The following is a 26,029-nucleotide window of genomic DNA, read 5'->3' as shown; positions in this document are numbered from 1 at the left end:
GGGAATCGATCAGTTTTCTCTTGCAGGCAGCAGCGTGCTGCTTTAAGTGCACTCACTCTACAAAACAGCCAGAGTTTTCTCATTATGACGAAGGAAAAAAATCCTCTGAGACGTCACTGACTGACTTCGATACATTAAATAAACATATGTTTGTGTGGATGAGAAGTTCTTTGTTTCTTTTTTTTTCTCCTGCACATTTAACACAAGAAACAAAACTAGAATTGTGATCAGTGGAGCGTACATCTACACCAAAGCCCAACAGTCCTCTCAAAGATATCAGGTCCCTAAATGAGTAGATTTTTTACATCAAGAACCATCAATTATTCGTGGAAAACATTGAAAATTAAAATGGGTTCTCCCCCGACCCATCGTTCCACCAAGTTTCATGGAAATCCATCCTATTGTTTTTTGGATAATCTTGTATACAAACAAACAAATCGATAAACAACCGAGACACGGGTGAACACAGAACCTATAGGCAGATATAATACGTTAATTTGACTGTGGACTGCTGCACTCTGACTTGCAGATTTCTCTCTGGTTGACACTAGGATGAGAGGGGTGCACTGCTGGAAGCCAGAGAGCCAAGGAGGAGGAGCGGCACCATCCTTCCATCAGTACGGACACATGTCCGTGGAAGTGCTATCATTGTGCGTGTGAGCATTTGGATTTGGAGGCTGAAGAGATTCAGACAAACCCTCTCTGTGTAATTTTGGAAATGTCTGGTGAACAGTTGCTGATCCGTGTGTTAGCAGCTAAAGCTTGATCGTGGAACCATTGACGAAAAACATGAAACTTCCCCCATGCACATATCTCCCTTTCGCAATGCCGCTAAAACAGCCGCTATGAAAGAATGCACATTCTGTCGACGCACAAAACGCAGTTGTTGGTTTAGTGCACCATTGTGTAAACTGAGAAAAGGCAATATCACCTCCAAAGCTCCCTATAATCTTTTGATTTTTACATTGAATAGAAAGAAGAGAAGAAGCTTTAGGGGTGAAACAATAGTAGATTTGTTTGCTGCATATGCCTCAAATTAGGCCAAGGTTTGGGGAAGGATAAACACAAGTTTAAGCCATCCTAAGTCTTCGCCATAGCAGGGAACAATTCACATTTGAATTTTAAACTATTGTCTAACAAAGCACCAGGATGGAATGGAGCCGCCGGATGGAAAGACAGCTTATCTTATCCACTGTAACTATCGTGTCTCTGCTGCGGACAGCTTCAGTCGGTTCAGAGGAAGGGGCGCCTGGCTTAAAGTGCTCGGCTTTGTTTCTTCCTCTTAACAGCGGCATTACCTCGCACAAATACTTTGATTACAGTACTGAAACACATTTCTCATTCTGTGTGCAAATAACACGCTTTATCTGAAGTGCAGCAGCTGTGAGGACATTAGCATATTTGCCATGAGTCAAAATAGAAAGCCTTTGTTCGAGTGGCTAAAACCACTCATCATCAGTTTAGTAGCAACAGAATTGGGCCTTTTTTACTCAAATTTAGGGGAAATTGTGCATAAAGAATACATGCATGATTACAGTAAGATAAATCAAGGATATCAGACAGGTAGGGTTGTATTTTATTGAATAGAGAACTGTTAAATGCCTGGGACGGAAAATGATTTACATTTTTTCTAATAAGATTCAGTATATGTGACGTTAATAAAACCCACTCGGTCCGCCCCTGCTTTAAACACGATCTACTCCAACAGGGGCTTGAGTTCACTGCTGAGGGGCGGGGGTGTGCGGGTTAACTAACACAGGAAGTGGGGACAGCTGTTTAAAAGCTAGGTGCTAGTTTGTGGTTTTAACAAATAACTGTGACATCTCTGACAAGTATGAGCATCATTTTGACTTATGACTGATCCCGGCTGTAATAAGAGCTGAGTTTGTTGGGCCTTCATGTGACTGTGAGTTGGCCCCATAAATTGTTTTGCTGTTTGTTATGCAAGACTGTTCACATATTCCTGTGTTGACAGTTAACGCTGGGTAGTTGTGAGATGATAATGTATCTCGGTTTCCTTGTCTCGACTGTTGAACGTAACAATCAGACAACAAATTATCTCTTTATGAAACTGTTGTTATAGTTCTAAAGAGGTAATTTTGCAAGTGTATGACATTTTCTATTATCCTATCCAGCAAAAACACTCACATCGAACTAAAACAAATGCTGTAAGACTTTTAAGTGCGAATGATGCATGACAAGTAAGTAAAATATTTTTGTTTTATTGTGTTTTTTTCCCCATGAGAAAAATCATCCTCCAGTTATATAATTCATGCAGCAGGACAGTAACCCTGTTCCTGCACAGGCTGGCAACAGTGCGGTTTGTTAACCTGATCTGTCTGTGGCCACACAGTTGTGTGGCAAAAGTTAAATTTGAGGTATTTGACCCAATCTCTTTATGCAGATGGAAACCTTGATTTTCATATAATCATACGATTTTTTTCTTTAAATGAATCAATGACAATCTGCTTTTCGATTAATTCGAGCAGCTGATATCCAGCCAAGTGTTTTCTGCTGCTGTCAACTGCCAACAGACAAGGCTTTTTTCCCCTGTTTTCATCCAAGCTTCGGCTTTACAAGTCATTTGACAAGGTTGTCATGAGCCTCCTAAACTGTGAACAGGAAGGACAAGTGCTAAAGTGTTGGAGGGCAAATTTTCTGGTCCAGATGGACGAAAATTGTGTTATTGCAGGCACAGAACCTATGTCAGGCAGTGGATGATTTGAGCTCGAAAACAATATTGTAAGTTCCTCATATTGCATTGGTCTAGTAATACCAAAGGGCAAGCACTATTAATCCATTATCTATACCAGTTATCCTTTGAGGGTCAAGGGGGGGGGGGGGTAGAGCCGACAATGAGCGAGAAGTGGGTTTTACCCTGGACAGGTCCTTAGTGTATCGCAGGCTCAACATATAGAGATTTAACATTTTAACCGGGAACTCTTTTGCTGCAGGGAATCAGTACAAATCACTGGACCACTGTGCTCAGAGGGGATTCAAAGCCATTGTATCACTGAAAGAAAGCTTCTCATGTGTCTTTTACTAAATAGCCTAAATAAACGTATTCACCATTAATGTTTGTTGGAACAGGTCCATGGAAAATGTCTGAGGTGTTTAGAGTAAACATACATTAACTGACGGGTTTTTCTTCCGCTGCCCCTGCAGTGTGAAACCAAACCTATGTACAGTGGTGAAACCAGGAACTATCTGTATCTCACATTTAAAGGACACCCTGTAGATCCAGATGTGGACACATTTCACCTCAAACCACAGGCATAAAACTCAAAATGGGTGTCAACGTTTTTACGTGGATTACTCTGGATTAGTTCGGATTCTCTGCAGCTCTTTTATAGAAGGTATGCATCATTCATTGGAGGGCCCATCTCAATGAAAGAAAGAAAGAAAAAGACACAAGGCAGGATAAAACACTTTATAATAAAGATTTGTTAAAGTTTGGAAACTGAGCAATGTTCGATGATGTTTGCATCTGCTTCTTCTACACAACGTAAAAAGTAATTCACAGCCCATTGATCCATATGTTCATCTAACAAATTGCATGTTGCAGAAATGTTTTTTTTTTTTTTTTTTTTTTTATTAAAGTATGTTTAACTGGAAAACCGCACTAGAAGATATTTGAAAACTGATACTGCACCATTAGATGGCAACTTCAAATTAAAGTCTAACTCTTTCAATAATTTGTCCACTTGCACGTTCACCACACGTTTTACTAAGCAGCCTCAGAGTGTGATTGCGAGAAAAAACAGAAGAATGATTAGATGTGTTTGAATGGAGTTTGGCAAGGGTGAGAAATTTTAAGTGCTCACCCTCCACCGCTCGTCATCCGCCCCCACACCCATGAGTGTCTACACACACACACACACACACATACTCACACACACACACAGATGTCAGAGAGGTCTGAGTGACTCTACCCCTGTCACTGGGCGCCTGTTGTGAAAACAGCACCCCACCCCGCCTCCTTCCCTCTCCTCTCCTCACCGCCTCCTCCCCTCTCTCCCTCTTCTCTGGACTCCAGCCTGACATACCAGACCTTGTTCGTTAGCACATATTTTTACCCACCGTTACTAAATTAGGAAGCCAGAGGGAGCAAACGGAGTGTGGCTGCCAAGGCAGAAGAAGAAGAGTCTGATCAGGCCTGGGTTTGCTGAGGGCCTATGCCAATCCTACCAGCTTCATTAGGAGCCACTTGGGTTTCAGAAATAGAAGCCCAACAGGGACCGGGGCCAAGCAGAGCCCTGAACGGCCAGCCAAAAACTCACGGGACAAACAAACAAATAAACGGGCCGTCTCATGGCGTGCCAGAATCAACCGGCAGCCGCCATCCCAAGGAGCCACGAGAAGTTATCTTCGGCAGAATTGCACACAAAATGTGCCCTGCCCCGAGTTTAAAAGTGGTGACAGTGCACACATTGCCAGCCCGACACAGAATAAATTAACCTAGAAAGCTGCCTCCAGAGAGCAATTTCTCAAAGCAGCCACAGAGACGTTACTTCGTATTTATTTGGCATCCTAGGCACTGATGTAAGAAAGAATATTTGTACAAGGAAATCTACATTTCCTCTTCTTACTACTGGCATGAAGCATTTATGTCTACGAAAGTACAGAATAATAACAACAATGATAATAATAAAAAAGGTCTTCCTTGTTAATCTATCTATCTATCTATCTATCTATCTATCTATCTATCTATCTATCTATCTATCTATCTATCTATCTATCTATCTATCTATCTATCTATCTGTCTGTCTGTCTGTCTGTCTGTCTGTCTGTCTGTCTGTCTGTCTGTCTGTCTGTCTGTCTGTCTGTCTGTCTGTCTGTCTGTCTGTCTGTCTGTCTGTCTGTCTGTCTGTCTATCTATCTATCTATCTATCTATCTATCTATCTATCTATCTATCTATGTATCATATATAGTTCAAGTTCATTGTTTTTCTCGTCTGAGTGACACCTCTCCACTTGTGCACTACATCGATTTCAGTCCATTTAACACCCACCCATTAAAACTAATGAGCTATTAGCAGTTGACTTTCAGCAACTCTAAGGTCAGTGTTGTCACTCCTGTACAGCAGCTTGTATTAACCAATAAGGAAATAGAGAATGTGTGGCCCTGCTGTCTGTATAGGATGAGTTTTTCCTCTATTGGTGTTGATGCTCTTCATTATATGGCCCACTCTGGTCCCTGTCATCATAAATAAAACTTTGATGGCATCGTGACATGTTTTTATCTTTTGTTAGCCTGTTGCCATGTGCAACCAAATAATGGTTTGATTTACGAGTGACATCATAAGAGGTCAGAGAAAGCATGAAAAATAAATGGTCTGATAAACGCTGACGGTGCAGTTAATTACAGTTTCAGGGTAATAATGAAAAAAGAAAGGTTGTGTTATATATTGCTAAATGTAACATTGAGAAGTGTGACTGTTGTCAGGTGAGGCCATCACTTCCTAAAAGAGCACAGCATTAACCTAACTCTCCTCCACTAAGTCCACAGCATGTGTGGGGGACTCACTGTTGTGCTATTATACTGACATCTTGTGGAGATATTTCACTATTACAATCAAATGTTCACAACACAGTCAACATGTTCTCACATAAATTGTGCACCACCCTAATTTTGATAAGGTTAAGGTAATATGTTTATCCTGCTCATACAAGAGAGCTGTGCTGGAGCTGCTTGTGTCAATCACCAGCCAGATTTACAACTGGGATTTGACCAAGAACTTCGTGTAATTTCTAAATCCTGAATCTTGAACATGCATTTACCAAAGCAAAAGGCACCAACATTTCACTAGAAAGACGGATTTAAACTTATCTTATCTGCTGACATCTATTAGCAATTGGATCATACGGTCTTTCTCTTATCTTATTCATATACAGTAACAGTTACCAATAGTAGGGTTGTTATTGTTGTTGTTTTTGTTGTTCAACCTCAAGTTTCTCGAGTCCTCATCATTTGTTATTTTACCTCACTGGATTAATTTGATGTAATTTAATTTAATATGATTTCATAATTTTTTCCAAAATCAATTTTTTTATTAAATATTTAATTATTTATTTAATGTTGGATTTTATGTTATGTCTTATTTTCCTTTTGCTAACAGACAAAATCTTCATTATGCATGTTTTTTTTAAACCTGTGACAGAATATTTGGTCAAGATAACAGGAATGTTTGTTTCTGTTTGAATTCAATTGAACACAGAAACAACTGAATAGACTGGAGAGGATGTGGTGTGTGTAATCACCGTGCTGTTCGTGAACGCAGCACAGCCCCTTTCCGCTGTGTATCAGGAAACACTTTGAACAGCGATGACGGCCTCAGCGCCGCAGACTTAACGCGGACAGGTGACGTTTGACTTCAGCAACATTAACAAGACAATAAGATCACCCTTAGAATATATTAAACCCATTCTGAACAAACGTAAGCATCAGTTAGCTTCGTTAAGTTAGCGGTTAGCTCAGTTAGCAGTTAGCTTAGTTAGCTTAGCTCGCTGGCACGGTAACCAGGGAGACACAGGCAGCGTTCAGGGACAGTCTGTTGCTGATGGCTCCGTCTCTTCCGTCTTTGAACAGTCTCATCACTCTGAAACGGTGAACTCACAAACCCGTCACCCTCACTGCTGGTTTTCACACAATGTCTAAAACTCCACCATGCTCCTCCGACTCTCCTGCTGAGTAAGTGATTCATCTTCTCTACACAACATGGAAGATACGATTCAACTGTTGATTCACTTGTTACAGCAGAAGTTCAGAATGAAGTTTGTGCACTCTGGTATGTAGATGTTGAAGTATACATAATATATACACATATTTAACTGTTTGTATGGATTTAGGTCAGTGTGGTATACAATATTATGCATGTGAATATCGAACTGTGTGTATAATCACCATAGTTTACTAAATTGCAGAATATATCTTATAAAAAAGGTGTAACACAATATTTATCATTATCGTAATATAATTTCATCTCTAACAATAACATAAAGGTTAAGTATATATGCTTATATAAGCCCAATGGGGAGATATAACATACAACTGGTCGACCTCAGATTTATAAACTGTTTAGAAGTGTTTGTCTCATAAAGAATAGTTTTATAAGTAATGTACTATAAAACTGAATTTATGTACAGTAATAAACAAGTCTTTAAAGTTTGACTTACTAAAAGTGTTTTCCTCCATATGTCCACTTTAAAAAAAACAAAACATTGTTTGCCAAAACCTTCTGCACATCCAGATGCTCTGAGAGCGTGGTGAGCAGCAGCAGGAGCGTGGACGATCCTCCTCCTTGTGGTTCTAAATCAGGTTTCACTCAGACGGAGTTCATGATGGTGCCTCCAGAGGAGAAGCTCAAACACTTCAACAGCCGAGCTCAAGCCCATGAAGACAACCAGGAGGTGGGTCAGTGCATATCTTTCTGACTCTGGTCTTGTTTATAAATGCATGAATAATCTGCACAAACAAATAAATAATAAAGAAATGTTTGACCTTTTCATCTGATTCTTTACTGACTTTTCATGCATGGTACAGTTTTCAATCAGGAGATGTGATGCTGACAGATAATGAATATATTTCCCAGTTTGATGCCTGCATCCAGGACCTAGTGCGTTGTGTGGCTCTGACCAGGCTGGTTTATGGGGAGGGACATCTGAAAGTGGTGCAGGCCCATGCCAGACTGGCTAAAGCATATTTCCAGTTAAAAGGTAATTTCAGAAAGACAATACTTTTAACTACACTATACAGTACAAATCACATGACAGTCTCTGAGGTGTCTACCTACAATTCACATTTTTACCCTATAACCAATTCCACCTGTATAAGAAAGAGAGTTTGTTTGAGAAAGTTTGTTCCCTCAGGCTGGGGACTGCAGGCCCTAGAGCACTCGGCCTTGGCCAGAGAGCTGCTGCCCGTCTGCTCCTCCATCTCCTCCTGCAGAGGTGAAAAGCTCCGATGTGTCCTGAGCATTCACCTCACACAGGGAGGTGCTGCGTTGCTCACGACCAAATATTCTTACCATGACATGTTTGTCAATAATAAATTAGATCATAAGGAGAAAAAAAAAAAATCAGAAATGTCCTTGACTCTTCTCCACTCTTGAGGAGGCAGAATCCTCTTTTCTGAGGGCAGAAGAAGTGCTTAAGGATCTTCATCAACACAGTGCAATTGACGAGGAAGACGAGATGAAGACTGCGCTGGAAATCTCCACCAGTCTATGCAGGTAGAGTTGTTGTCGTGAAATTACTACTATTTATTTCCTGAGACTCTTGGAGTGTCATTCAGGCTGATCTGAATGACCTAGAAGCATTCCCTCTTAAAATGAGACAAGACAGATCTCTCCAGTGGGGGAGAAGAGCATATAGCATTTTATATTTCATTCTTTTTTAATTATTTTAAATTAAAAAAAATAATTGTCAAAGTTTCAAATCCACTTTCATAAACAATGCGTTTAAGTTTTACCACAAGATGGCGATAGACTCATGCAAACATAGTTTTCTGAGTGTAGGGGTTTTGTTGTCATAGTTATGTCAGAGACAGCGATATTATTACTCGTTCTCCTGGGAACAACAACAAAACAAATCAGGATTTCCCCTCCCTGACACTGTTCAGTCCACTCAGCATTCTGTGTGGGTGTTTAGTGATAATGTTACAGTCCTGCTGGGTGGAGTTTCTGCTTGTTCCCTCAGTCAGTGCTCAAGCAGAGGTACAGATGAGAGGGAAACATTTCTCCCCTTCTCTCTTTTCTCTGAGGTTCTGGTTTCCTCCATGTTCTTAAATAAACCTCAGCTGCTTTGTTCACTTACACATATAGTACATATAGTATAATTTGACAATATACATTCGTAACTTATGTAATATACTGTATCATAACAGGTACCCCAGCAGAGACCCTTTGGTAAACTGAGTGCTTTGGTCACATACAAATGGCAGCTTTGTGTTCCTGTCTTAGATTACATTTGGAAAAATTAGAAGAACAGACAGGAAATAAAGTCTAGAATCTCAGTTGAGTTATGGTCACCCTGCTTATGTCTCTATTTATTTTACTATTAGAGATAGGGCATTTTCCACACACCAACATTAAAAAAAAAAACTCAACAGAAATAACCAACACTTGAAGTGTGGCATGACATGTCACCAAAATAGCTCCTATGGGATTCTTGTGCTATAATGGATTTGTTTCCTGCGATTTGAGGTCCTGTTACACTTGCATTGAAGTTTAAGCAGCTATCAATCCACAGAGGTCAACACATTCACTCTACACCAGTCGGACATCCTCATTATCGTTTAAAAAACGTACTGCTTGTGGAATAATGGAAAACTCTGACAAGTGTGAGATGCCGCAGGACAGCCACAGATAAGCACCTCCCCGCTCTCATTCCTATGAAAGTAAAAGATCCTTGTATATGAAAAGACAACTTGGTTTAATATGTGTATTCTGACTCAATACATTTGTCAGTGTTGGCATTGTGAAATGCATGATCTCTACAATAGCCTTTATAATCCAGGCACCAAGTTTATGGAATTGCAAAGCCATTAAAACTCAAATTCGAATATGTCTCCATCAAAACGTTTGACCAACTCACAATGTCTTTAAAGCCTTGTAAATAAGTTCTATAAAATAGTTTGTATTCATTTTAGAAAGGGAAATAAACATTGTGCATCTCTATGAAAGCGTTTCAACAACAGGAACCCACATTTCGAAAATTGTGTTGCGGGGTAACCACTAGAAACATTTAGTGTAAATAGACCTTATCAGCAACAGAGCTGAGCTCCTCTCAGAGGAATGTGTAAATGATGCCTTCTTGGTCTGTTTCAGAGAGTCAGAGTTTGTTGACATGATGTGTGTAATTGAATAAATGTGCAGACTCTGGCTTGTGTGTAAGCTCACTAAATCTCTTTTGTTAGGTGATGACTAAGAATTTGGCATGCCTCTAAAGCTCTGTCAGTCAACACTGTTGTGGTGCAGGGGAACATTCCCACCAAACCCTGAAACAATAAAGTTAGCTCGGCTCTCTAACAGATCCTGCTCCAAATACTCTGCTGCCCGATTTCGGATTCACTCAAGGTGCATGGGCGCTTAGGTGTCTCTCTGTCAGGGGGCAACATTTATTTGGTTTTAATTCACTCTATGCATAAGATTGTATAATATGATGATGGCCATGGCTGCGAAAAGTATATATTCGTGCATCTATAGCTGCTGTTAAATTTCTACATTCTGGTTACCTCCACGAAGGAGGTTATGTTTTCACCCCTGTATGTTTGTTGCTTTGTAGTTTTGTTTGCATTTTTGTCAGCAAGATTACACAAAAGCAACTGAACTGATTTTCATATATACTGGTTTAAGGATGGGTCAGGGAAGAACCACTTAAGTTTTGGTGTGGATCCAGATCAGGGGGCAGATACAGGAGTTCATTTCAACACTTTCCCAGGGAATTATTCATGGACTGATAAAAACAAAAAGAAGTGTGTAAAATTGAATGCAGCTTCATTGAGTTTAATTGGACTGTTTGTTGACATTCTAGTTGACATTTTATTTAATTACATTTTGAGCATGCCCTTCATAAAGTCTTTCTATTTGAATAATAAAATTACATAAATTCTACCATATTTTCTGCACAATTAACCTAATTTTCATGTGTATGCAAATTCATCTGAATGCCTTGTCTGTTTGACAACGTTGTGCAGAGTTTGTGGTGTGTTGTCGCAGTATCAGTGGTGCTGTTGTATAAATACATAGGAAAAAAAGAAAGTTGATATAAACCATCTAATTCCAGATGTCAGAGGATGAAATAAAACAGTCTGAGAAAACTCATCCGATAGAACTTTGTCAGTTTAAAGCACCACACAGATTTGCTGGAGCATGCTGTTGTGTCCCTCTATTTCCACTCCTCTTTGGCCCTGTTATTGTATAATTTTCCGAGTGAGGGCCCAGAGCAAACTTACGTCAAACATGTTGTGGAAGCGTTTACAAAAGAGGGCTGTGTGGCTTGCTTGGCAATACACCTACAAATCCTTGATTATATAAAGTCCCTGCCATGTTGAATCTTAGCAGATTTGGGAGGGATGTGGCATATAACCAGGAAGTGTGTAAGGATGCGGAGTGAATGAGAGGATAGAGAAGCATTGTCTCTGTCTGACCACGCAGGCTAAAAGGCAGGACTCAAGCCACGGTGCAGGAATGTACTGTGCTGTGGCCACCGCTGCTGGCCTAAAAAGGCCCTGAGAGTCTGACTCATGGACCCTTGTGGGCAGGGCTCTCCCACTCTCCATCATGGCTTATTAGGATTAATCTTGGACTCATGGGAAAATTCAAAAAAAGGAGCATTGACAATGTTTTTGTAACCTGTTCTTTTGACATTTAACAACTGGAACAGAAATACCCGAATCCATGCTGCTGCAGGGATGAGAGCAGACGTCCGGTACACACAGGCTTTTTATACTCATGATACCGGAAGGCAGCTTAGATTAAACCTTAAATCAAAAGCTGTGCTCTTATACAATTACTTGGTGTACAGTCTGTAGATAAATGATCAGTTAGTGTGGATGTGGGAAGAGAGCAGAGTGAAATGGAGTTTCCTATATCCCCGTATGACAGCAGCATTGCTAGTGGTGAGCGTTGTCAGCTCTGAGAAAGGCCACCCCCCCTTGAAAGGAAAGTTGAATTAAATTTAGAGTCCATTAAATGGTTTGGAGCTTTTAGTGGAGTCGACTGATGGACCCAGGGTCCTTGCAGTGGTTAGTGCATCTATCATCACATCCTCTCTCTGCACTTGCCAAGTCCCAAGTCGATGCTGCATCACAGGACGTGTCAGAGTTTCAAAACAGAACACACTCAGTTGTAGGTGTCGGCAAAACATGTGAAGCTTATAACCTTGTTAGCAGCAGTTCATATACAGACGGGCGACTCGGCTTCTCTTACAAAAATTCATTCTTCGATCTTCAGCTTTGCCTCTGTGGTTTCCTGACACTACAAGGGCATTCCCTAATTTAGCTGCCCAGTAATGATAAATAACACACTGCAGGAGTTATTCGTCTGAGGCTGTTAAAGTGGTGGGGGGGTTTAGCGGTGGTGTAGCTGTCAGAGGAGAAAGTTATAGACTTGTGAAAGGGTGCAACAAAAGCAGTTAAAATGGCAACGAGCAAGCTTTCCCTATTATAGTCAGCACTGCTCCAGGATTTAGCTGCAGCCATTAGCCAAAAGCTTTCACATCTCTGCAGGACCTGGGTTTGGCTGCAGACCAAGTAGTTACTTCAGTAATTTAGAACAGGCCCATTTTAATGAAGCAACAGGCGTATGGGTGAACACAAAATTTGGATAGAATTTATTAAAATGTTGTCATTTCGCAATCATTCCAATTTCCGAATTGGGTTTGTCTTTAACCTCTTATCTACTGACCTCAAGAAAACCTTCAATAAACCTCCTCCAGCAGGTTGTTGGTGTCCATTCCAAATGATTTAATGTCCAAAAATACTCACTCTAGGGATGAGTGAGTCTCAACCTTGAGGATTAGGGCGTTGAACTTAACAGAAACAATAGTCTCTTTTCATTTCAAAATAAAGGTCACAGATAGTCCAAACTGTACTAGTACAAGTAAGCTAGAATACTGAAGGTTTGAATGAAAGCCATCATATTTTCTGGGCATGCCCTACGTTATGTAACGTAAAGTGTCCTGGAATAACTTCTTGACAGACTCTTTTTTTATTCATCAATTGCTCTGCCCTCAGTGGTCACACCAGATTAGTCCTAATGAAAAAAACAGTTCTCCCCTGAGGCTCAATTGATAGAAGATCAGTTCAATCATTTTAGGGATGTCGCTCTCACACAAAGATCTTTAGCTGTAATTCATAAAGCGCAGTCATCCAGTGTAGAGCTTTGGGATTTGCTCAGTGGTTCTCCTATGAATCCACACTTTCTTGTATAACAGGTGCACTTTGACAGGATACAGGAAAACCTACACACATTACCACACTAAATGAAGACTATAAAGTGTCTGTAGATGTGAATGTCAGCCTGTTGTTTGTGGTTGAGTGGTTGTTTATCTCTGTGTCAGTTCTGCGGATTTGCATCAGATTGTACCCCGCCTCACATTTTAATCGATATCTATCAATCATCCATACTATATAACCAGTATAGATGATGGATGGATAATTACGCAGCTGTAATTTGAGTATTGTTCTGCTAAATTATGTTTGTATGTACAACAATCCCTGCCTGTGTTACCAGGTTTATAAATGTATTTCTAGATAACCCTGGAGGGTTTTTAAAGAGCAGCACTGGTAACATAATGGTTTTGGTGCATTTCTATACCCTGCTGCCTTGTATGGCAGACTCTACTGTCTTCTTGTTTGTCTTCCTGTTTCTGACAGTCTTCCCATTTGTGTCCTCCCCCTCTATAGGGTCTATAAGAGACAGAACCGACCAGATGAGGCCTTAAACCAGTGTGAGAAGTCTCTGCAACTGTTGAAGGATGGCGATAAGCCAGATAAAACCTGCTCTGTCTACAGAGACATGGCCGCCATTGAACAGGATAAAGGTCATATGGACCAAACCATAGAGCATCTTTCAAAGGCAACTCAATTATACCAAACTCTTAGGTGCAACATATATAAACACAGGAGGGCCTTTTGACAATGGGCCAAGTTCCGATGTTATGTAATATTTCTGCTCGTCTTATTTGCTGATCTGTAATCTGTCTCTTTCATGTGGGTGTCTTCCTCTAGGCTCATGCCATCGCTATGAGCCACAGCCCAGGGGCGTTAGAGGAGGCTCAGATCTGCCACAGCCTGGCCCTCATCCACTCTGCTGCAGCAGAGCCCCATCACAATGGTGGGTCTATTCACAGACAGGCCTGAGCAAAGGCCTTAATTAGGACTTGAATCTCCCATTGTTTTGCTATATGTCAAATTCTTTTAGATGGTGTTATGGAAACCAGACGTATAATAGCCACTTTCAAGACATGTTTAAGTTCGGACACATCAGTATGATTCACTCATGTCAACGTATGTTCCACGGTATCTATGAGGCATAACATCTCAAAATTGGAAAGACCTATTTTTGGAAAATGAAAGTACTGATAATTGCCAATTGTTGCCATGATTTAGGTAGCCAACTTGCATTATTGTGTATTTCTTCCTCCTGCTGATGTAGAATCTGCAGGTCACTACTTTGAGCAGAGTCTAAGTGCCTACAAGAACTCTGTAGGTCCACAGGATCCAGCCTTCCTCACTGCCCAGGATCACTTCTGTCGTTTCCTCCTCCTCAATGACCAGCAAGAGGTTTTACGCGCGCACGCACACACACACACACACACACACACACATACAAACACACACAAACACACGTCTGTAAGATGATTCAGAAATGTCTCCACTAAGATTCCCTTCAGGCAAATCTCATATTTCTGTTTGTGCAATTTTGGGATCCGGAGCAGACTGTCACCTTCTGCAAATATATTGTTTAGACATCAGCACCATGGAAACCCTCCCTCAGAGCTTGTTATTGTGTAGGAGCTGATTCCCTCTGCTGAACAGGATGTGGCTCTCTCTGGCTTACCTATTTTTGAATATGCCATTGCAGAGATGTGTGGAGATCCAACGAACCTCTCTCACTCCGAAGAGATTTGCGTTCGGGGACCTGAGTGCTGAGGTTGCAGACACCCTTCAGCTAATAGGAAGTGTGGAGATGAGTGAGGGCAGGATGACGCAGGCCCACAGGACGATGAAAAAGGTAATCGCACATTACAGAATGGAAACGGCACAATGTTGTGTTTATCACCTGTAAACATATATTAGAGTCGTAGTTACTGTCATCAAACATTACCTTATTCCTGACAAACCATTTCGATGTGTGAATACCTTTCGCCAGTGAGAGGCTTGTTGAAAATACACAAGGGTCCTGTCAAATTGCGACGAGCTATTCCCGCCATCCTTTTTAAGATCAGTGCCATCAGTGCTGCATGCTAATCTTGGAAGGGTGCTGCGGGAAGAGCCGCCCTCCCTGGTGTAAAATATCACACAGAGTGACTTTCTGTTTCCTCCGTCTGGATGGAGCCTGGGCAGCTTTGGTAAAGGAATGGTAGGTTGTCAAGCACCGTCCCTGTGTCACTATAGCAGATTTCGGTCAAGAAGTCTGTGTGTGTGTGTGTGTTCTTTAAGCTTTTACTATGTTTTGCTTTTATAACGTCAGAAACATTATCAACACACCCACTCGCTTGTGGAGAATCCCCCTGACAATCTCCTGCTGTGTACTCACATTGGGTCTTTCGGATATTACCCACAGCTTTTACAGGAGGGTTCGGCAAAACTCTGGAGAATGTCTGGAGCCTCTTAATTGGACATTTGCATTCTCACATACATCCCCTCGGGTGAATGTCAGGAGATAATCCGGAGCTCACTGCATCTGTGAAAGTAGCTTAATTCACAAAGTTGCCTTCTTATGCACTAAATTAACAGCAGCCTTGTAGCTCTGTGCTTTTCCTCTGTGACTGTTTTTCATTATTTCTTACATAAGGAGTTTTTTTACTTTTCATGTACACTATGACTTCACATGTTTCCCCTATGAGCTCACTTCTGCCGCCCTTCAAACATACTAAAATACACTAGTAGAGGAGGATCGCTTCATACTAGTAATAACATGCCTGTAAGCTAAGGAGGCTGGTTGCTATGTAGCTTCGTTGTGATATCTAAGTTCAGGGGTCGTGGTTTGACAGGGAATACCCGAGCTCACTCTTCCAACACCACATCCAAGTGACCTTTCATAAGAGCCCTGACACAGAGCTGATACGTGAGCACCGATTTTCCCCTTCAAACACGCTCTTGAGTAAATTTTGTTTTTCCAGAGGAAAGCTGGCTCTTACAGTAGATACAGTACACAACCCTCAGAACAAGAGAACAATGGTGCACATACACAGTGACACACACTTCACAATCCCCCCCTTTCCTCTGTGGTGCTGCTGAAAAAACAGCCTTCCATTACATCAACCTTAGCAACGGTGAAAACAGCCATGAGAACAGATGGATCTGTTCCAGATTACCCAGAGTTTTTCTTTCCCTGGTGAAGAAAGAAGCTTCACGCTCCGTCCTTTCTTCATTTAAAGTTCCTTTAAAGCTTCTTTTTTTTCCCGGCAATTGCTGAAATGCTAGGCAGGGTTTTCTTTACATGTGTTGCATCACTATGTAAACCTTGGAATATTTTGAACATGTCTTTGTACTTAAAAGTTGAGTATTTTCTGAATTTTGTTAAATTAGAAAACATTATCTGATCCCATTCAACGAAGCAGTGATTGCTTATTCATCTCCCAGTGGAAAATGACTCAGGCTGTGTCTCAAATATATTTGCTGGATTGGAGCCCCTGTAATAAATCTAGCAGAATCCCCCTTGTTGACCTGTCACTCCGAGTGCTCAGCGCAGGTGTTATCTAAACCTTGGGACTGCTACCGGGGTTATTTTAGGATGTTTAGTGTGTTCACATGTTGCTTGGAAGTGTTTATTCCCCTCCGAGTATGACTTTCACCTCTCATCTTCCACTGGCGACTCATTCTGCTGTCATTAATGCTTTTTTTATTTTTAATGTCAGTGCCTGGAGATCCAGAATTGGATGTGGGGGCCTCAGCACAAGAAGACAAAAGCTACACAAAAAGCTGTGGACATGCTGGCCCGGTAAATCTGCAAATAAATTTTTAGTAAACTCATGTGATTTTCCAGATGATACAATGCCAATTGGTTGATATAATTGAATAGTAAAATACAATTTATAAAAAGTTTATTTAAAAAAACTGATATACCTTGAGAAAAGGCAAATGTAACAACTTAAAATACTTTGATAACACACCAGTTATTTAGGTTTCTAACTTAATGTTAATAAGTACAATTTCTTTCTTTAATGTGATAGAAATGTACTCATTTGTGTGTTACCAATAGAACTATTTATTTGATTTTCCGAGCCCATGCATGTTTCAGTGTGTAACCAAGTACCTCTGTCTTGCAGGGCACCAGAAGTGGTTGACAGACTAAAGAAGCAAAGTAGAAGAAAAACATAACTTTCCAATTGTACCATCTGAAAATGATGGACACTCAATATTTTACCCCTTGAAAGTGTATTTTTTTATTTTGTCGCTACAATAACCTTGAGGATTTGTGTTACATTGTGCTACATATAATGTAATAATATTCGTGTGGATTCAGTGTCATTCACACAGTGTAGTACCATGGAAGAAAACATTACCCTCACAAAATGTATCCACAATAGCTTTTAATTGTGTTAAGAAATTAATCAATTACAAAGTTACGGCTGGAACCAATTTTAAACAAAGCATGATAGTTTCAGTAGAAATCATCACTGTATGTCAATAACAGCAACGATGCTGGGGTATCCATGGTGAACATCCTCAATCAACACTGACTCAAACATTCCTTACACGTTTGTAAAGGTTTGTTTACGCTCTGACATGGCACATGGTGTTCAGATTACAATGTGTACAGACATACAGTATACACCTACACAAATTCCTTGTTAATATTTTAAGTGCAACAATGTAATAATATCCAAATTCCTGCGGTCAGCAGATGATCAAATGTTTGGAGATCACCTGTATCTGGGCACTTTAATGCAACAAATTTGAAATAGAAGTTCTTTTTGTAGAGAGGTTTATAAAAGCATGGCATTCACACATACGTTTTATTTCTGCAGGTTATTTTAAAGTAGCAGTGCCAAACATCCAATATGTGAAGACATTGCTCAGTGGTTGGAAGGTTTAAATTAGGACAGTTAAACATTTAAACAGGCTATAAACAGACGTTTCTGCCTCTGCAACAAGAACACAACACAACAGACCCCCGAGAACGCGCGGTGCCACTAAGCTGTCGATCCAAAAATAGTGAGCGTCATGAACACACTGCTATGTCAGAGTAAAGGTGAATCCCTCAAGCCAACGTTGTGATAACAAACGCATGTGGACAAGCAATCGGTGTCGAGACACGAAATTAAAATTAGACATGACATTAAAACTCAATGTGATCATATTTTCTTTCACAACACTTGCTGCATCCTTGAATCACGAAGCTCTGCTGTTAACTTTCGTTCTCTCACATTACTCTTTGCTTACTCTTTGCTTACTTTAAATGGTGTGATCAACCATTTCTATTTACCGACTCACACATCACAATATTGGAGCTAAATATTCACATTAGCGATTACATTGTTTATATTGATTATGTAACTTGCATTTCGTTATTTGTTAATGAAATGGGCAGTTTTTTTATGTGTAATGTGCTAATATGAAGGTTCAATCATCTAACCATACCTTACTTTGTGAGTTACTTAAACAACACATAAGTTGAACTACACCTTTACCTCAGAATTAAAAACTTGCAATATATCATGAGACATATTACCATCTATGTCTTCACTCCCCTTACACCACCAGCCACGAGTTTAACTTTAAATCTGTTCACACTCCTGACAACTTAAAATAAACTGTTGTGTTCCAGGATGCAGTACACACCAACATCATTCCATTAGCAGTGCCAGAGAAAAATAAAAGGGCCTGCGTAGGGTGCCCAGCACCTCACAACTATCACATCATGGCTTAAAGGACCATGATGTGACAGTTGGGTTGATGATGTGTGTCTGTTGAAGCTGTGCAGTACAGGTTAGTAGAAAAATAGAGAAATCTAGAGAGAATAAACACAACAGTTGGAAAATAAACTGCAAGCTATAACAAAAATAAAACACGCTAGCGCACCCTCCCCCCCCCCCACCTCTCAGTATAACCAACCTGAAACATTGCTACAATGTTACAATCTCAATTTAAGCTAGCATAATTTTAAATATACTTCTGCGAAAACATATACCATAAAAATATGTTATAATCTGGTCATTTTAAAGAAGACATGTTTTTCTCTTTCCTCTAGAGTGTTTTCTAGTAGAGTTTGTGTGCATCTAAAAGTTCTGCAAAGCAAAAAAGCCCAAAGTCAACGTTAAAGGGAGCTCCTTACCCGAGCAGAAAACACTCCTGAAGCTATTAAAACTCCTCTGTAGTTCGGCAAATACTTTCACACCATCATGATGTCACATGATATCATAATAGCCTACATTTGCATAATGTACGCCTAGCGTCTAGTCTGGCACCACCCCAAACGTAGCCAGGTACAGCAAAATTGGAGACCAACATATCCTAAACATGCTGGAAGCGGTTGACCAATCACAACAGATTGGGTCAGCTGGCCATCAGGGCAGACTTGGCTTTATCGTCATGTTAAGAGACAGGAGCTAAAACCAAGCATTTCAGGCAGAGGCTGATAAGAAGTGCGGCAGCAATGGAAAGTATTAGCAGAGGATGTGTTTTTGAGCATGCAAACCTTTTCAAATACCCTCAATTAAAACTATAAACGTATATATAAGCATAATGTGTCTATGTATGCAGTTAAGTTTTAGGTAAAACACTCCTTTAAATTGGCACAGTAAAAGAGTGTACCAAAATGAATTAGATATAAAATGTTTTACTGCAAAAAATGATAGTATCATTACAATGTCTGCTATCAGCATTTATGCCTTTTGATCTCTCTGCATCTGCACTTCGACACTTGATACGACTGGCAGGTATTGAATTTGAAATATTTCTGACCAAAGTCTGTTTTAATCATCTTGGCTTTCAAGGTATATTGTGGCAACTCTTTTCTCTTGAGAAATCTTTAGTGGTTTCCCTGTGGTTTGAGACTGCAGCTCTCGCTCTGAAGATGCCTCAGAGGATTTCTCTGACAGCTCTAGTTTAATGCGTTTCTCAGTGATTTCAGTCCCAGATTCTTCTTGGTTTGCAAAGACTTCAAACTCTTCGTCATAAGCAACATCCTCTTCTTTGGAAATTCGGAAGCTGTACCCTCCTCCAGCACCACCGTCAAACCCAAGGTTGGACGATCTGAGTGCTGCCATGATCTGCTCCTCAGACAGATCATCTCCTTCCTCCAGCAGCCCAGAGTCTTCCAGAGATTGAGAGACATTTAGCTCGGCAACTATCGTCATGGTTCCATTGTCACTTGACTGCTGCACTTTTTTGACAGACACATTTTGTGTACTGTCTTTACTCAACTTGGTGAGGAAAGCCAACTCCTCTCTCAGCGGACCAGAAACAGAGCTTTGTAGCTTCTCTAGAGCTCCCTCCAGCTGCTCCTTGGGCTCCAAGGAGTCCTCTCTTAGGAACTCCAGCACTGACTCCTGCACTACAGGGGAAACACAAACCTCTTCTTCAATGATGCACTCTGGGAAACCCTCTTTGACAAAGTCGTTGTCGTCCCTCATGAACTTGTATTCGTCACCTTCCTCTACAATCACTCTTTTCCGTGAAAGACTTTCATCTTGGTAGTACCTCTCATCTGACAGGTCATCGACAATGCCATAGTGGCCACAAGAGGACATGCCACCACCGTCCTCGGTTTCAGAAAGGTTATCATCTGGCGTGGAGACAAAATACTCATGAGGCTCTTGGCTGTGAGAGAAGTATGAAGATTCACTCTGTCTAGAGACCTGTTGAACATGAACAGATCCGCCCTTGAACTGATCTGTGTCTGCCTTGGAGGATTTCATGGCATCATCATCATCATCAACCCCTCGTCCTGGTGCATCATCAGGGACGTTTTCTAGCTCCTCAATTTGGAAATATGTTGAAGAGGGGCCATAAAAAGTGGATCTGGACTTCTCGTCAACCTCCTGCTCCTCATCACTGTAAGGGTCCACTGGTTCCTCAATAATTTCAACATTGACAGACTTATTTCGCAGGTTCTCTGCTCCCTGCAGGCCACTTAAAATATTCTTGATCATGCTTCCTGTTTCCGTGTCCTCGATGTCCTCCAGTGACACCTTCTTCACGCCTTGGCTCATAAGTTCCTCCAGGGCAGAGTCTTCCGAAAAATCCAGCTCTTCCTCCACTTTGGACTCCAGCACAATCTGTGTTTTAAACGTGCCGTCCTCCTGCTCGGTTTTCTCAACATGATATCTGATCTTGGATTCTCCCGATGAGCAAACCTTAGCACCCAAACCAGCTGGTTTAATCACCTTCTCAATGATCTCCTCTACAGACACAGTGTCTAATATCTTCTTCTCACTTGGGCTCATTGTATACCCTCTTGTCCCTTTGTCTTTGAACTCGCTGTCATATACAGAATCGATCTCCTCTTCATCCAAGAGTTGCTTTTTGTTTTCTTGTTGAGTTTTCGTGCTCAGCATCGTCATCGACGGGGCCACGACTCTCACCGATTTGGTCTCGGGAGTAGAAGACTTGATGGCACTGCTTTGGTTTTCCGTTGAAGAGACTTGTTTGATTTTCACCGTTTTCTCCTCTGCTGTTGGTTTTTGCACACTGTGACTCATGGGGATCTCATTTCTTCTTGTTTGTTCATCTTTGGCAGCCGTGGTGGTGGCAGTGGCAGAAATTGCAGCCCGAGCTTTGTTGAATGAGATCATGTCCCTTCTGGATTCGGGACTTTGATAACGATCTCTGCTTGCAACTGAAATAGGAATGACTCTAGAGGGACTTGTGGACCCAGAGGGACGCAGGGGGGATCTACTCAGGCTTGACGTCTGTGGCCTGTACCTGATGTCCGTGTGTTGCCTGGTTGTTAGGATGGAAGCTCTTGGTTTGTAGGGTTGAGCAGGCATCTTTATATCTAAGGCAGAGGAGTAATACACATAAGAAATTCATGTGTTGACATTTTCTGTTTAGTCTTGACACTTAAAACTGACTGTTTATTTATATTACAAATTTTTACATATTTTCATTTATTGAAGTACTATAAGTCTTAAAGGGTTCTCTTGTGATTAATATCAATATGAAGTCGATAGAGGTCAACATACCTATTATTCTCTCTCTCTGATGCTGATTCACCCTCGGATGAGCATCTTGCAGACCCACTCTGTCACCCTCCAGGAGAGCCCTGAGCAGAAGAAACAAGAGAAAAGGCTTAAACACATATAATCAAACATTTATAATTATTTTTCATAAACATGCAATAAGAAAGAATCCAAGACAAGTACCTCAAAAGATGGTGGACATCATCCTGCTCTGCCATCTCAACCCTCTCAAACTAAACGCAACAGGCTTACAAGGCGGTATGAACACAGGACCTAGCCATGTAGGGTAGTAATCACCAAATACACAACAAGCCCCTGTCATGTAACAAAGACTTTGTGGCAACTGGATCAAAACACCTCACCTTTCCTTGGCCATGATTCAACAAACATGCAAGAGCAAAGTAGGTCCATCAGAAAAGGGAACAACCTCTCCCAATAGTGTCTCCCGAAAGACTGACCTAAAAATAGCGGCTCCAATGCGGAGCACTTCCCGAGGAATCCCAAAGCAAAAGCTGACTCGTGACACCTTCAGGAACACATGCCACCACCGCGTCTCCCAGCAAACATTCTGTCTATTCCAGACATTCAACACACACCAGATGTGCCAGTGGAGAACCGGCCATGTAGCGGCGCCCTGGAGCAGAAGTAGATGACCTTCTAAAGAACTTGGCTGCATACTGTAAAAAGATGTTGGTATACCTCACGTCTATCGTGAAGTCTGAATATCCTGTCAAATGAGGTAATAGTTAATAATGTCCTGTTGTAAATAATACTTTGAACCCTAAATATACAATGTGTTTATCAACTGCTTTAAAGACAACTTAACTGTTTGTACGTGACCGTGTCTGTGATCCGTTAAGAAAAAAGTGAAGAAAATAAAACTACAGATTCCAGGCTATTGCAGGATATGATGATATACTGGTTAAAATGTTACTTGCTTCACACAGGGAACAGGCCCCAGTGAAAGTTTAAACAACTCTGTTAAAAATGTAACAGTTACTGTGATATTTATTGGACAATGAATATGATGTATTACTTTTCAATTTATCTTACTGAAGGAAAACTCTTCAGACCACTGCACTCAGTGCCAAGACCAACAGGAATTGAATCATCAGAATTGTTCTAATGCATTTGATGAAATAACTAATTAAGCTAAAAGTAGTTGAGGCAGCAGGGGGCAGGTTCAGAAGGTAAGCTCTGGTTTTCATCATGTAAATGTCACTGGAATAATGAGGCTGTAGTTGACCTGTCAAACTTGTGTCTTTCCAAATATGACAAATCAAATTGTCTGTTGTGAAAAGTGAGGATTCTACCCCATGAGAATGTGTTCACTTCTGTCTTGACTGAGAGCAGCTCATCACCTGTAGGCAGCCACCTCCTTGCCCAGATCCATCTTCACCTGGAGAAGGTGCTGATGTTCTCGCATCCTTGCTTCTATGGTGTCGGCCATCGCGTTTCTCTCGCGCTCCAGCTGCTCTATAATCATCTAGAGGAGGAAAAAAGAGATTTTCACTTTGTACAAAGTTAAATTTTACAAGTCTGTGGTCTGTCGTGTATATTTTTTAATGACAATACTAAAATCATTCAGCTCCCTCGTTAACAAAAGTGTGTAACCACATTTTAAGCAGTGTTGTTAACTAGTTTGTTTACATCTTATGCAAAAACTAAACTTTTTCCCCCCCTCAAAAATTAAAGCCAAAATCAAAGTCCTTCTTTGTTCACACTTCTTTTACTTTGAGTTTGAGATTCTCCAACAACATTTAACATCCTACAACACACATCTTGCTCTATTTCTAAAGATGTCCCCCGTGCTTTAACTGTGAGGAATGTGTCCTTGTTGACCGCACCAGTGTCTGTCCATGTGTAGTATTTGTGTCCGTCTGACCTGCCTGGGACTCCATCTTTAGGAGACTAATAGGGATTTGTCAGTCTGACAGCTAATTGGTTTAAGTGGCTGGTGTAATCTAGCAGCTATGAAACACATGGAGGCACATGGTGTGTCCTTTAGCTACTCAACCTATTCAATCCTACTGGGGGTCAAATGTTGCACGCACGGTCCGTGATTCCAACAGTTCTGGGAACACAAACGTGTCAGGCTCCGCTTAATGTTGGTAATGGCATTATGCACTGAGGGAGGGTTACATTCATTTTAAAGCCAACATCCACTAATTGTATAGGACAGGGTTCAACCAGGGTGAGGTTGGTTATTGGTCACACGTCATATTTTATTCCAGTTGTTAATTTCAGCCTTGATTTAGAATCATGCTTAATAATGAGATGGACCTTTTATAGATCCTCAGCCACTGCAGCAGCTGCGTTAGTGGGTGTGTCAGGCAACAGGGAGTGGCCGCTCCCTTGGCCCAGTGGGATAAATGGAATATTACTGTGTTTTCTTTTTTGTAAAATGTGTATTCAGGGGCTTCATAGTATAGATAAACCTTAAAACCTATTGAATGTGTCCTCCTCTCTCGTCATGTTCTCACCTGATATTGACCCGAGTCCACATGGATTTTCTCCTGCATGTGCATTAGTTGCTCCTCCAGACGCATCTGAGCGTGGCCCTGTTTCTCCGCCTCCGTGCGTAATTTGTCCATCTCTGACGCGTACAGCATCTTCTCCCTCTGCAGGTCACCCAGCCTCGCCTGGTCCGCTCTGATCGACTGCTCCATCTCCTCCACCTTCTGCTGGTACATGTCAAACGTCTCCATCCAGCCCTCGGACAGACCCCGCGCGTACTCCTGCACCTCCTCCACGGATGCCACCGGGGGCCCGCGGTAAGTTTGCGTCATGATGGGCACCACCCGGGAGTCCACCTGACGCCGGAGACGCTCCTTCTCCTGCCTGTGAGCTTCCTCCATGCTTTTATATTGGCTCTCGAGCTGGAGGAGCCGCTGCTGGAGGCCACTGTTGGTCTGGTGGGCGAGTTGGAGCTCCTTCTCGCAGCCCTGCAGCTCCCCGCTGATGTCCCGGCACACCTCGGTCTGCTCGCTGCACAGACCCTGGACCAGCTGCAGCTCCCTCCACAGCTTCTCCCGTTCCATCTCCGCCTGGGACTTCTCCATCGACAGCTGCCCCAGCATCCCCCTCAGGTCCCGCATCTCGGCCTTGTACCTCGGCTCCCATCCCGCCGTCTTCGCCTGCCTGAGTTTGTGGATCTCGCTCACCAGATGCGCGTTGTCCTGCTCCAGCTGCTTGGTCCTGCACAGATACTGAGCCAGTCTGCTGTTGAGCTTCTGCAGCTGCTGCTTCTCGCCCTCAAAAGTTCTCTTGAAAGGCAACATTGTGGCTTCCGGCGACGAGGAGAGAGTTCACAAAGTGTCCGCTTTGGTTTGAGGAGCCAGGTTCCCCCGGTGTGATCAGAGTCTGCGGCCACAACTGTGATGTAATGTGCGATCAGTGGCCTTTGACAAGTGCAGCAGGAGGAGGAGGAGGAGGAGGAGGAGGAGGAGGAGGAGGGCGGGTCCTGTCCTTCCTCACTGGGTCGAGCAGGTCCTGGTAGATGTTATGCTGCGTTTAAAGGTTACCTGACATATCAACATCATACCATCCCTGGTGGGATCTGTGGAGGGAAAGATGTTGTAAAACGCCATTATTAGACAGTGAATTAAAAGAGGAAGCAAGTTTTGGAGAAACAACTGCACAAATATCACGTTTAATAAAATAACAATATCTTTAACTCTTTTTAAACTCTGTTAACTGTGCAACATCCATTCTGTCTGTGCAATACAATGGTTCATATGCATCCATTCACCGTACATGCTCACATATTTATTATTATTGTTGTTACACTGTGCATATTAGTTTTTGTTCGATTCATATGTTTCTATTTTTCATCACCACACACTTAAGTATTGGATGTTACTTATTATTACTTACTGTATTTTTGCCTCTTGCTGGGATTAATAAAGGATCATTTTACCTTTCGATAGATTTATGGAAATGACACAGTACTCCATGAGACTGTTGTACTCCATTACACAGGCAGAACGAATTCTGTATTTACTGTCAGTGGGGTACACTTCTCTAACTAGGCTACGTTTTCCATCACTAAAAATAGACGTTAGGATTGGTCAACCACAGTACGATGTTCTCATATATTGTTGTTTTTAAAAATGAAATATAAATAACATCTGGTAAATATAAATAAAAACGAAATGAGAAAATAGATTTACTA

General features: G+C 41.5%; 2 protein-coding genes across 2 annotated transcripts; one reads left to right on the top strand and one right to left on the bottom strand.

Annotated features, from left to right (window-relative positions):
* The first annotated feature begins 6,319 nt into the window (after positions 1-6,319).
* Positions 6,320-18,022, top strand: ttc23 (tetratricopeptide repeat domain 23). The gene is made up of 11 exons (XM_062390439.1): positions 6,320-6,691; positions 7,251-7,410; positions 7,593-7,716; positions 7,870-8,017; positions 8,106-8,231; positions 13,409-13,580; positions 13,733-13,838; positions 14,160-14,287; positions 14,589-14,738; positions 16,588-16,670; positions 16,999-18,022. Exons 1-11 carry the CDS (start codon positions 6,651-6,653, stop codon positions 17,048-17,050), a joined length of 1,290 nt encoding a protein of 429 aa, XP_062246423.1. The 5' UTR covers positions 6,320-6,650; the 3' UTR covers positions 17,051-18,022.
* synm (synemin, intermediate filament protein) lies at positions 17,248-25,473 on the bottom strand. Its single transcript, XM_062390437.1, has 4 exons — positions 24,339-25,473; positions 23,217-23,341; positions 21,859-21,938; positions 17,248-21,671 (listed from the first exon to the last, which is right to left on the bottom strand). The coding sequence occupies exons 1-4, from the start codon at positions 25,134-25,136 to the stop codon at positions 19,648-19,650; spliced, it is 3,027 nt and encodes a 1,008-aa protein (XP_062246421.1). The 5' UTR covers positions 25,137-25,473; the 3' UTR covers positions 17,248-19,647.
* Positions 25,474-26,029: the final 556 nt, after the last annotated feature.

The sequence above is a fragment of the Platichthys flesus genome, chromosome 6 (assembly GCF_949316205.1).
Source record: "Platichthys flesus chromosome 6, fPlaFle2.1, whole genome shotgun sequence".
In the NCBI taxonomy this organism is placed as follows: Eukaryota; Metazoa; Chordata; class Actinopteri; order Pleuronectiformes; family Pleuronectidae; genus Platichthys; species Platichthys flesus.
The sequence above is the reverse complement of the archived record's forward strand: the minus strand, read 5'-3'. Positions and strand labels throughout refer to the sequence as shown.

Bases quoted from the DNA above. Each gene is read 5' to 3' on its own strand.
- ttc23 (XM_062390439.1), top strand. From the start codon at position 6,651: ATGTCTAAAACTCCACCATGCTCCTCCGACTCTCCTGCTGA. The intron at 6,692-7,250 runs GTAAGTGATTCA...CTGCACATCCAG, and splicing joins TCCTCCGACTCTCCTGCTGA to ATGCTCTGAGAGCGTGGTGA. The intron at 13,839-14,159 runs GTGGGTCTATTC...CTGCTGATGTAG, and splicing joins AGCAGAGCCCCATCACAATG to AATCTGCAGGTCACTACTTT.
- synm (XM_062390437.1), bottom strand. From the start codon at position 25,136: ATGTTGCCTTTCAAGAGAACTTTTGAGGGCGAGAAGCAGCAGCTGCAG. The intron at 21,939-23,216 runs GTGATGAGCTGC...TCTTCTGCTCAG, and splicing joins AAGGAGGTGGCTGCCTACAG to GGCTCTCCTGGAGGGTGACA. The intron at 21,672-21,858 runs GTATGTTGACCT...CCTCTGCCTTAG, and splicing joins TCAGAGAGAGAGAATAATAG to ATATAAAGATGCCTGCTCAA.